This window comes from Sphaerodactylus townsendi, linkage group LG03, assembly GCF_021028975.2.
Source record: "Sphaerodactylus townsendi isolate TG3544 linkage group LG03, MPM_Stown_v2.3, whole genome shotgun sequence".
Lineage (NCBI taxonomy): Eukaryota > Metazoa > Chordata > Lepidosauria > Squamata > Sphaerodactylidae > Sphaerodactylus > Sphaerodactylus townsendi.
This window is the reverse complement of record NC_059427.1, coordinates 163,303,507-163,316,189: the sequence shown is the minus strand read 5'-3', so window position 1 is coordinate 163,316,189 and position 12,683 is coordinate 163,303,507. Positions and strand designations below refer to the sequence as shown.

General features: G+C 45.8%; 1 protein-coding gene across 1 annotated transcript in view; it reads left to right on the top strand.

Annotated features, from left to right (window-relative positions):
• The first annotated feature begins 3,168 nt into the window (after nt 1-3,168).
• Nucleotides 3,169-12,683, top strand: part of NDUFB11 (NADH:ubiquinone oxidoreductase subunit B11) — a 70,923-nt gene continuing 61,408 nt past the window's right edge. The window contains exon 1 of the mRNA XM_048491636.1: nt 3,169-3,392. Coding sequence (XP_048347593.1) covers nt 3,207-3,392 — 186 coding nt within the window. The 5' untranslated portion in view covers nt 3,169-3,206. The remainder of the gene's footprint in view (nt 3,393-12,683) is intronic.

Below are 12,683 nucleotides of genomic sequence, written 5' to 3'. Positions count from 1 at the left end.
AGCTTAAGGTACTATTCTTCCCTGATCTGTTTTATCCTTACCAGCCCTAAGAAGATGGTGAGGCTGGGAGAGAACGACTGGTTCAAGATCACTTACTGTGCAATGCTAAGAATTCTTTCCTAGCAGTAAGTTTAATGAAAAAGACATCACTAGGATCTTTGTGGACCTGCTTAGCATTGCAGAAGTGATCATTTGAATGCAGATTTTGTCAGTCCTAGCCCATTTTATTTTTTATTCTTCCTCCCCAGCCAAAGTCAGGGTGACTAACAACATACAGAATTAAAATCATACAATAAGGGCTTAGTATGCATCACTCGGACCACTACACCATACTGTCCCTAATCTAATGAAAAACTGAATTATTCAAGAGGACTTTTCTACACAGATGATAGGATAGCGCTATACAAACGGATTCACAGAGTTACTTGGATGAATTATTAGGGACTCCTCTCTGTGTTACTGGGTATTGGTTGCTGTAAGGAGCCGACTCATTTTGCATCCTTTAATGTGTCATGTTAATACCTATGATTTGCTTCAGTTCTATTTTTTAGATTTTTGGTTGGTTTTAGAACCCTATTTCCTATTACAATGTTTACTGAGTGTCCTGTCTTGTAGACTGTATTGAGTTACTCTGTACAATCCACCTCGAGTCCCAGGGAGAAAGGTGAACTATAAATAACATAAATAAATAATCTTTCTAATAATTTATGTGTCTCTCACTGGCATTCCTAATCTTGAATAATTAATACACTGAAACTCAGGAGACCTTTCTTTGACTCACTTTGATGAAAGAACTCAGTTCTCTCCCCCCCCCCCCCCGATTCCCTGCTTAACTGTGGAAGACAGGAATCCAACGGCACTTCAGAGATGAACAAGATGTATTCCAGCATAAACTTTCATGAATCAGAGCTCATGCACGCGAACGCCTATGAAGGGTGACCTACAAATGTAAAATAATAATAATCAATGTAGTATTCATGCAGATCTCAGCAGGGCTGCCTTCTGAATCTGACAGATATTGATTTTGTCAATTTGAAGGTGTTTCAAGTGCAACACTAGTATTTTTGGAATGGTGCCCAGGGTGCTGTTTACCACTGGAATGACCTAAATATCATAATTTTAAGATGGAGATTCAGCAACTATGGCACAAACCAGCTGAGGTCTGGGTGGCACTCGAATTCTAATAAAAGGCCAACAACAGCTAAAGAACTGGCAACTGTAATATTGAACAAAATATAATAAATGATAATGATGGATCTGTACAGACACTACACTGATACATTACAACATCGAAGGCCTCTCAGTGAATCTCGAATTGTAATGAAAGCCCAACAACCAGCTAAAGAACTGGCAGTTGAGACTTCAATCAAAATTTAATAACAACATAATAAATACCTGGACATTTTGCAGCTGGATAACATCAAGCACAGGCAAGTGAAGACTGTGGTCAGCAGAAAATGCACCCAGAGGGTCAGGAAAATTTTGAAATCTAAATTAAATGGCAGGAATACCATCAAGACCATCAGCACCTGGGCCATATCAGGTACACTGCGGGAATCATCAACTGGACATAGGCTGAGTTGGATGCATTGGATAGAAAAACTTGGAAGCTTATGACAATGCACCGTGCCTTACACCCACGCAGTGATACTGATAGATTGTACCTTCCCCAGAAATCTGGTGGCAAGTAAAGTAAACAATGGAAGGGGAGAAACATGCGCTGGCCGATTATGTGAATGAAAGTCAAGAACAGGCATTGATTGACATGAAGAACAGACATTTGCAGAAGACCCAGAAAACCAAACACGAATTCAGAAAATATGTGATTAAAATGAGGACTGAAAGGTGGCACAACACGGTCAATTTCAGGAGAAGATCAAGGACAAGGTGGACAGCTAAAAGACTTGATTGTGGTTAACAACTGGAACTCTGAAAAAGGAAACCAAATCCCTGATTTTAGCCGCTCAAGAGCAAGCCATTTGAACAAATTCGATGGAGGCTAGAATAGAAAAATCCTCAGATGATGCAAAGTGCATATTGTGCAAAGAAGCTGATGAAACTGTAGATCATGTCCTCAGCTACTGCAAAAAGATCACCCAAATTGAGCACAGAGGCATAACTCGGTGGCTAAGATGATCCACTGGAATTTATGCAAGAATCACAATATAAGAACAGCTAAAAACTGGTGGGGAATATTGTCCAGAGAAAGTCATGGAAAATGAGAAGATTAAGATCCTGTGGGACTTTTGAATCCAAACAGACAAAGTGTTGGCACATAATACATTGGACATCACAATGGTCGTGATTTTAGCTTCAGCGCCTATGGCACAAACGAGATGAGGTCGTCCCAGTGGTAATTGGCACCCGGGTGCCATTCTGAAAACACTAGGACAGCATTTGAACCATCTTCAAATGGACAAAATCAACCTCTGTCAGGTTCAGAAGGCAGCCCTGCTAGGGTCCGCACGAATACTACGTGGATACATTACAATTTCCTAGGCCTCTGGGTGAGGCTCGAATTGTAATGAAAGGCCAACAACAACCAGCTAAAGAGCTGGCAGCTTTTAAATCAACCACAATGGCTGCAAACAATGCAAAGGGGGACTTTACAAAAGAGACCAGTTTAGAATAACAGTGAACTAGAAGACTAATTCATCATTCTGGCGAGCTTGCTGGCCTTGTGGCCTTATTCATGCATTCATTCTGGTGAGATACCCGTTGAAACACGTGTTAATCGGGGTGTCATCGGAACACGCTTAGAAGTTATCTCTTTATTTGGGTGCTGTGTGGTTTTGAGGTTAAATATGGTCGTGTTCTAGCAGTGACAGCAGCTCAGCCTGTGGCTGGCATCTTCAGAGAAGATGCCAGCCACAGACGCAGGCGAAACGTCAGAATGCTGCTAGAACACGGCCATACAGCCCGGAAACCACACAGCACCCAAGTGATTCCGGCCGTGAAAGCCTTCGACAATACATATCTCTTTATTCATTCAATTGCTTTAGTAGAGGATTTTACCTTTAAAAAATTGCTTTAGTAGAGGATTTTACCTTTAAAAAATAATTAAAAGTCGGGGGGCATTAATTTGACTTTCCCCTTCCCTTTAAGGCCGGCCCTTTCCCTTGGCACCGTTAGGAGTAGCGAAGCCCTCTTTCCCCGCCCTCTCTTGCGAAGGGGCTGATTTCCGCTTCCGGTTAGGTTTGTTGACAATGGCGGCTTGGAGAAGTCTAGCGGGCGTGCAGAGGTTGCTGGGGTTACCGCGGCTGGCGGCCCGCACGGCCTCCTCCGGAGGAGCCGCCGGCTCTGCCGTGCTCCAGGCGCCCCCAGGCACGAGCCCGGCGCGGGTGGAGTCGGCGCACGCCGAAGAGAATGAGGAGGTTCCCGTCTTTCTTAAGGTGAGAAGGGGCGGCGCTAGTGGGGCTCACCTGGGCGGAGAAAGGGCAGGTAAGTGGCAGCTGAGGATGGAGCAACTGCCCCCCTGCAGAGACTGATTATTGTGAAGGAAAAAACTGTGCTGCTTTGTAATAAGAGAAAGTAAAACTTTTAATCTATGATTGCTCACACTGGTTTTCACTCCAGTGATCCCCAACATGGCACCGTGGCCCCTTCCTCACATGCAGAATAATGCATTTTCAAGCCACTTTCAGTGCACTTTGAAGCTGGATTTTACTGTACGGAATAGCAAAATCCAATTTCAAACAGTTGGGAAAGTGCATTATTCTGCATGTGCGGAAGGGGCCTTTGAGTTGTACCAATTGTGTATTTTCCGGTGCTCACCTTTCTCAAAGCTTTTCTCTCTCTCTCAAAAGAAGAAGCTAATCTAGGTTTTCTAGGCTGCGTGGCCATAATCTGGAAGTTTTTGCTCCTAATTTTTCATCTGCATCTGTGACTGGCATCTTTAGAGGCACATCGTGGTGAGGTGTGTGCCAGGGAGAGAAATACATCTCACTGCGACGTGCCTCTAAAGCTGCCAGCCACAGATGCGGGCGACACCTTAGGAACAAAAACTACCAGACCACACAGCCCAGAAAACCCTCAACAGCCAGTTGATTCTAGCCATGAAAGCCTTTGACAGTACCTTTGTCTAGGCTTTCGTTATGTCTTTAGAGCAGTAGATGCTTTTAAAGAAGTTGGAAGGTATTGCCTCTCTGTCTCCAGGAAACACCTGTAGATAAACTTCTGTTTTCATCACAGGAGAATGCTTGACTTGGAACTTCCCAAGAGGTGGCAATTAGACCCACCCCCATGGCAGCTACTTCACTAGCGTGGCCACTTGCTGTTCTGAACACTACAAAAGTGCCCACAGGCTCAATGAAATTGGGGGTCCTGACACTAGGCAGCAAGCAGATCTCTTGTTAGCATGCTGGGTACTACCACATCTGTATACTCTTCTTCCAGTCAGAGACAGGAGTGTTCTAGGCTGTGGTGATGCTGTTGGGATTCCTTTATGCCTGCCATTAATTAAATGCGCTGCTTCAGAATATCCAGCTGTGTCTTGACTCTCTTCCTAAGGATTATGACTGTTTATGGGCATGGGAAAGGGGTGAAATCTATGTTAACTGAATCTTCTTTGCTTCCAGTGAATATAAGGGCCCTTTCTGCACAAATCACTAAAACATTTTCAGTCCCCATCCTTTACCATGATGTATGTCCACGCTCATCCCCTCCAAACGATTTATGGCTGCCACTATGTGTTTTTTTCCTTCTTTTTAGTTGGTGAAGTGGTGCTTCAGTACCTCCACAGCTTCATCCTGCGATTCTCTAAACCTCGTGTACTCAATGCTTCAAAGATTAAGCTCCCCCCAAATTAAAAAAAACACACAGAAATAATGAAAATAAACAGGCGAGCGGTAAGCTCACCAACCTGATAAAATGGCACGAAGGAGGAGGTTTGTGGATGGCACAGAGGCATGGGAAATGTTGTAAATACACCACACAGCAAGTGAAGCCATCTTGAAAACATTTCAACCAATCCATTTAAAAGGGGATTCACTGAAAATGTTTTGAGGCTGGAAATAAAATGTTTTCTGAACCAAAGGGGGGAAAAACAATGTGGAATGCCATGAAGGAAATGTCTTATTTCTTCCCTCAAAAAAGTTTTTAAAAGTTTGCGCGGAAAGGGCTAAAGTGTTGTCGTACGTTCAGAAGGTACAACATAAGCCCCCCTTGTAGCATGTTGGTAAGACTGAATGTATAATTAATCAACTGTGTATTTAAGTGCAGGTTATAAATGTTTTTGTGCTTAACTTTTATTTTCATACTCCCAACATTTTCCACAAATAAATAAGTTGAGTATAGCAGCACTGTGTAATTGCAACTGTGTAATTTGAGATAATGTCCAGATCTGCTGGCATGAAGGTGCATTAAATTACTTTTAGATTACTTCACTAAGATGTAGTGTCCAAATATTCAAACCTGTGCCTGATACTATTGTATATGCCAGTGATGGCGAACCCTTTTGAGACCGAGTGCCCAAATTGCAACCCAAAACCCACTTATTTGTTGCAAAGTGCGAACATGGCAATTTAACCTGAATACTGAGGTTTTAGTCCTGCGTGCACCAGTCACTCTGCCCTACGCGCGCACTGCTCTGCACCTCTCTAGCATCTCCGCCTCCTCTGCCTCCCCTCGGGCAGCAGCTATCCGGACCACAGGCATCAGGCCCGCCAGCCAAGTCCTCCATGCTCTCTGTGGGGTGTCGTGCCCAGCAGTCCAAGCCAGCCTAGGGGTGTGTGTGTGGGGGTGATTTTCTGCCCCCCGCCGCATGATGAACCCTGTGCGCGCATGCCCATAGAGCAGTGGTGGTGAACCTATGGCACGGGTGCCAGAGGTGGCACTCAGAGCCCTCTCTGTGGGCATGAGCAAACAGAGTCCCCACCCCCCCACCCCACATCTAGGCTGGCCTGGGCCACTGGGCTCGATTATTAGCATTAAACCTAAGACCTAGTTTTGGGGAAGCAGTATAGGTAACCCTGTTAAGCCCCACTGATTTTCATGCGAAGAACTAAAGCGCGATCCTTTACCTGGGAGTAAGCTCGGTTGTTGGCAATGGGGCTTGCTTCTGAGTAAACCCTTCTAGGGTCGTGATTCACCCGTTGGAAGAGTTGCATGGTTGCTTCAAAGCAAAGCCGACTACCACCTAGCTTACTCCTGAGTAGCGCCAACCGTTTTTTCTAAACAGAAACCTCAGTATTCCGGGTAAATTGTCGTGTTGGCACTTTGCAATAAATAAGTGGGTTTTGGGTTGCAATTTGGGCACTCGGTCTCAAAAAGGTTCGCCATCACTGCCATAGAGAACGCTCTGAGTACCACCTCTGGCACTCGTGCCATAGGTTCGCCATCACTGGTATATGCCTATCAATAGTCTAGGACAGGGGTAGGGAACCTGCGGCTCTCCAGATGTTCAGGAACTACAATTCCCATCAGCCCCTACCAGCATGGCCAGTTGGCCATGCTGACAGAGGCTGATGGGAATTGTAGTTCCTGAACATCTGGAGAGCCGCAGGTTCCCTACCCCTGGTCTAGGAGTACTATTGTAGCAAAGCAGCTGGGGTTGTGATTGTAAAAGTTGGCTTGAAATCATATGTCTGTAAAATGGGCCTGTTGCTACTTCTGGAGGCAAAACAATTACAGGAAGTTCCTTTGAGTTTGCTTCCAAGTAAATGTGCAGAGCATTGTAGCTTTGAACATCACTTTGGAGGCTAAACATTTAGGGCCTCTTCCTGAAATCTTGACTTGGTGGTTGAGTGAGCTCAGAAGCAAGTAACTATTAGTGAAGGATACAAGAAAAATAGCAATGCTTTTGTTAAGTATTGGGTATGTATTAGTGGTATCAGGAGTATGCAGTTTCAAGATTTTTCTATCATATCAAAACTTATCCAGTTGTTAACTCTTCTGCCCTCCTCAGTAAGGGAGATCCCGATATATTATTCTTCTCTCCATCATAGTTCCCTCTTTTCAAAGTGCTTAATGCTTCTCTGTTACGTGCTTCAGGTTGCAGTGGGAGCACATGTCTTGATTTTGATGGTTTCAGCAGCAAAGGTGGGATCCAGCAGGTTCTCACCAGTTCCCGAGAGTGGGTTACTAATTATTTGTGTGTGCTGAGAGGGGGTTACTGATTGGGTCTGCTTTTCTGTTAGAAATTCCATTAGGTCCAAAAATCATAAAGTCCTGTTGTTTCCTATGTGGCTGGTTAGCGAAGGTAGAAAACGGGATAATTCTCCCTGTTGGGCTGTTTTAAAAACATGTTTTAGAACTATGGTAAAGTTCCTTGTTTAAGGAAAGTATCCTCCTTTTGATTTCTAGAAACAAAATTAAGTATTTGAAAGTATTAAGTATTTGAGCTAGGCAGTCAATTAGGGAAGTGAAGTTGTTTCTAAGTTTCGGCTAAGGTGCAGACAATAGGACTTTGTTATGCATGGGACAGAAAGATACCAGCTGGAAATTAGGAACTTTTTTTTTACAGTAAGAGTTTTTTACAGTAACAGAGAAATTATTAATGCCCCGCCCCCGGAATGCCTGGCCACGCCCCTGTCGTGCCCCACCCATCCCCATTGGCGCTACGCCACTGTTTGAATCCCACCACCGTGGGAACCTGTTACTAAAATTTTTGGATCACAGCCTTATTGAATGTGTTGAGATCAGCCTGGTTATGCTTGTGTTCATTGCAAAATGTTATGGGGGAAAATATGTGCCCCGTGGTATCCAGTGGGCATATGCCATGGAGCTGCAGCTAGTCAAAACATGCGTACCTTCCCTTAGTGTTCCATGTATTTACCACTAAAAGCACCAGTAGATTAATTGTATACCTCAGGTACAACATTTCTGTACTTTGATAGGGATGGGGAAATCCAAGGTTTTAGGGCACCTAAAATTTAACTACTGGGAAATGATTTTCTGGCTAGATTTAGGACTGAATTAGTATTGATCTCCATATAATCCGAGGCAGATTTTAGGTGTTCATGTCCTTAAATATTTGGACATCTTTAAATGGAAAATAACCCTATTCTCCATGACTTACTAGGCATGGTGGTAAAATGGTACCTGGGATGTTCAGAAGGGCTCTGAGGGCAGTGTTCCAGGGCTGGAACATCAGTGGAAGCCAACTCCAGTCAGCTCCAACTCCAGGAATGCCCAAGCACACCCGCCCCTGTGCCGGCATCTTCTCGGATGCCATTCAGCTCCTCTGCAGCACTTAATTCCAGGTTTTGCCACTGTGGGACAGCTAGATTCCAACAGGTTTGTTCCCTCTTCCTGTGTGGGTGCCTCTTATACCAATGGAGGAGGGAAATGCCTCGGGGCAGCCCCCCACCACTCCCAAAGGATAGTTCCCCCCCATCTGGATTGGGCTGCCCAAAGAGGAGTTTGGATTTATACCCCATTTTTCTCAACTGTAAGGAGTCTCCAAGCGGCTTACAAACTCCTTTCCCTTTCTCTCCCCACAACCAACACCTTGTGAGATAGGTGGGACTGAGAGAGTTCTGAAAGAACTGCAACTGGCCAAAAGTCACCCAGGAGGCTTCATGTAGAGGAACGGAGAAACAAACCCAGTTCACCAGATTGGAGTCCGCTTCTCATATGGAGGAGTGGGGAATCAAACCCGGTTCTCCAGATTACAGCCCACCTCTCTTATCCACTATACCACATTGGCACTTATGAGGGTGTGACTGTTTAGGACTGCTTCCAGTGGTGGTGAACCTATGGCACTCCAGATGTTCATGGACTACAATTCCCATCAGCCCCTGCCAGCATGGCCAATTGGTGGGAATTGGCCATGCTGGCAGGGGCTGATGGGGATTGTAGTTAAGAACATAAGAACAAGCCTGCTGGATCAGACCAGAGTCCATCTAATCCAGCTCTCTGCTACTCGCAGTGGCCCACCAGGTGCCATTGGGAGCTCACATGCAGGATGTGAAAGCAAGGGCCTTCCCATGCTGAAGTTGCTCCCGGCAAAGCACCTGGTCTGTTACGGGCATTTGCAATCTCAGATCAAAGTAGGGATCAAGAGGGTGGTAGCCATAGACTCCACTTCTCCCTCCATAAATCTATTATCCAAGCCCTTTTTAAAGCTGCTATCCAGGTTAGTGGCCACTCACCACCCTCCTGGTGGCAGCATAATTCCAAACACCAAATCACACGTTGCGTGAAGAAGTGTTTCCTTTTATTAGTCCTAATTCTTCCCCCCCCCACGCATTTTCAATGGATGCCCCCCCTGGTTCTAGTATTGTGAGAAAGAGAGAAAAATTTCTCTCTGTCAACATTTTCTACCCCATGCATAATTGTATAGACTTCAATCATATCCCCCCTCAGACGTCTCCTCTCCAAACTAAAGAGTCCCAAACGCTGCAGCCTCTCCTCATAAGGAAGGTGCTCCAGTCCCTCAATCATCCTCGTTGCCCTTCTCTGCACTTTTTCTATCTCTTCGATATCCTTTTTGAGATGTGGCGACCAAAACTGAACACAGTACTCCAAGTGCGGTCGCACCACTGCTTTATATAAAGGCATGACAATCTTATGTTCTTATATAAGGGCATGACAATCCAGATGTTCATGAAAGATTCATGAACATCTGGAATGCCATAGGTTCACCACCACGGGCATAGGCAGTTCTGGTCCAGAGATGTTGCAGAGAGGACAATTCATTGAGCCAGTGTAAAGGCTCTCCATTGTTTAGGCACTTCAAGGTTAGTTCAGTAAACCATGGTAGAGATAAGGGGAGGTGTGACAATCTGCCACAGACCATGAGGATGTCTGCCTCTCATTGTGCATCACTGAACCTCAGAGCAACCCAGCTGAAGCTCTCTGGCACTCTGCCATCCTGGGGGTGCAGCATTAAATTGCATTTTGAACAATCTCAGGGTTTTCTTTGGTTTACCAAAAAAAAGAGAAAGAAAATATCTCATTCTTCAGATTGCAAAGCAAGGCTGACCAGTGTATGATTGTCAGAATCCCAAAAACTGAAACAAACTCATGTATAAGAACAGTAGTTTATTGAGTATTGAGGATCTTCTCTGGTCATGCCAGAACTGAGGTTTGCCTGCGCAAAACCCAGTAGTTAAAGCAGACTGCATCCCCCATCCTGGGAAAGTGTGCCCAAAAGGAACTGTGAAAGAGATAACAGTAGAGATGACCAGGCACTGACTTTGAGCAGCGCCTGGTACAGTATAACATCATACAGAAGACAGTTGAAAGTCAGTTAGAAATGCAATTAACCTATTCCACCACCCCCAGCATACAGAAAGCAGCAATAGCAAATGCCCCATAATAACAGGCCTCCTGACAATGATCAATACCAGATAGAAGCCATGAGGACTGGTAGCCAAGCAGGGTTTTTAGTGGCCAGTGGCGCGGACTTTCAGTGCTCTGGTCCATGGAATGCCTATGGCTGTGGTGGCAAACCTTTGGCACTCCAGACGTTATGGACTACAATTCCCATCAGCCCCTGCCAGAATGGCCAGTTGGAAGTGACTTGGCCATGCTGGCAGGGGCTGATGGGAATTGTAGTCCATAACATCTGGAGTGCTAAAGGTTCGCCACCACTGGCTATGGAGACTCCCAAATTAATTTAGGCTTCTTGTGTGATTTTCATGGTGGTCAGATTGTCTTATTATACAAAGAACTGATAGAATAGACAAGGCTAAGGCAAGGCTGGTACAAAATGCAGCTGTTAGATTGCTGACAGGAGCCAGTTGTAGGGACCATGTGACCCCTTTACTACAAGTACACTGGCTACCAGGAGGCTTCCAAGGCCGGTTCCAAGAAGAGGATTAGTAGTTTGGATTTATACCCCGTCTTTCTCTCCTGCAAGGTGACCTACAGACTCCTTTCCTTTCCTCTCCCCACAACAGACACCTGGTGAGGTAGGTGGGGCTGAGAGAGTTCAGACAGAACTGTGACTGGCCCAAGATCATATGGAGGAGTGGGGAATGAAACCTGGTTCTGTAGATCAGAGTCCACCGCTCTTAAATACTACACCACACTGGAGGACCACTTATTTCCATATAAACGTGCCTGTTTGCTAAGATCACAGGAGTCAAACTCGCGGCCCTTCAGATGTTATGGACTACAGTTCCCATCATCCCCTGCCAGCATAATGCTGACTGGGAACTGTAGTCCATAACATCTGGAGGGGCGCAAGTTTGACACCTATGGCTAAGATCATCTGGGGAAGGCGATCTCTCCATCCCCTCTGGTAGGGACCTGGCAGAGAACCTTCTTGATGGTAGCACCCAGGCTGTGTAAACCTCTTCTGACCTAAGCCCGGTGTGCTCTTTCTTTGCTCTCTTTCCACCAGCAGGTGAAGCCATTTTTATTTCAAACAACTTTTAACAACTAGATTTTAGCAAGTGGCATTTTAGGTTTTATAGTTGTATTTTAGTGATTTTTAAAAAATGGGTGATTTTATTGTACTGGGTTTATTGTTGTTGTATTTTGTAAGTCAACTTTAATTTGGCAGGACATAAATATTTTAAATAACAACATAAATATTGGTCTTTTTAGTCCAGGGGAAAAAGGTGACTGAAGGATAACATGATAGAGGTTAACAAAATCATGCAGAAAGCTGCTGGATAGATTCATGGAGTTTAGCCATGGTGAATAAAAGGAACCTCCATATCCAAAGGCAGTTAAACCTCTGAGATGCTGTGCTGGGAGGCAATATTAGGGGCTGACCTTGGTGACTTTGTCCAGTTTGTTGCCCCTCAGCTGTGTAAAAAGATGATGAACTAGATGAGCCAGGGCTGTGATCCAGCAAAGCTTTTCTTATGTCCTTAAGGGGATAGAGAGATTTTTAAAATTAGGGGCACCCTATGAAACTGGTTGGCTGTAGATTCAAAATAAACCAAAGCGGTTGCTACAGAGCAGAAGTACTTGTGTGGCAGGCCTCCCACTCGGCTTAGATCTAAAAAGAGTGTTGTCAGACTTCTGGGATACCATTGACAGAACTAGGGGAGGCAGAAGGGGCAGGCGCCATTACCTGGGTCATGTGGGGGTGTATTTTGGGCCCCTGCCCCCTCTATCCCCCCTCCCTGCACCTAGCCCTCCTTCCCCACCTCCAAACTCCCTCTAGTGCAGTGTTTCCCAACCTTTTCGAGGTCAGGGTACCCTTGACCTCACTCTTCATATCTCACGGTTCCCCTGCCGCCACCCTCCACCTTCCCCTCCCATTGCCCTTGCTTGCCACACACTCCACCTTTCCCTCCCAGGGTGAAGGGAAGCACTGGGGGTGGTGGTGGCTGCTGACCTTGTGGCAGGTCCTGCCCCATGGGCCAGCTCCATGTCCTTACTGGCGCCAGTGGGAGACACCACAAAAATGAGGGGGGGTGGTAGTGTTGCCACGGTCCCCCTGGGACATGCTCACGGCACCCCAGGGTACCACGGAACCCTGGTTGAGAATGGCTGCTCTAGTGTGTTGTTGGCCAGCACTGCTTGGAAGAAGGAAAGATTTGTTGGGGAGTTTTTTTGCATGGAGGGGGGCAGGGGGGAGTTTAGTGGTGGGGGGAGTTCGGGGGGGGGAGTTCGGCCGGGGCAAGCCCTGGGCATCATTTTGTGGCAGTACGCCACTGTGGAAAACAGGTCAACCACTGGCCTGTAGTCATAGGCACAGCACAAAACCTCTGGGGTCTAAATCAGGAAGTCTTTTGAATGTCAGGTGGAAGGGAGACAGTCAGAAGAGGAGGGCCTGGAGC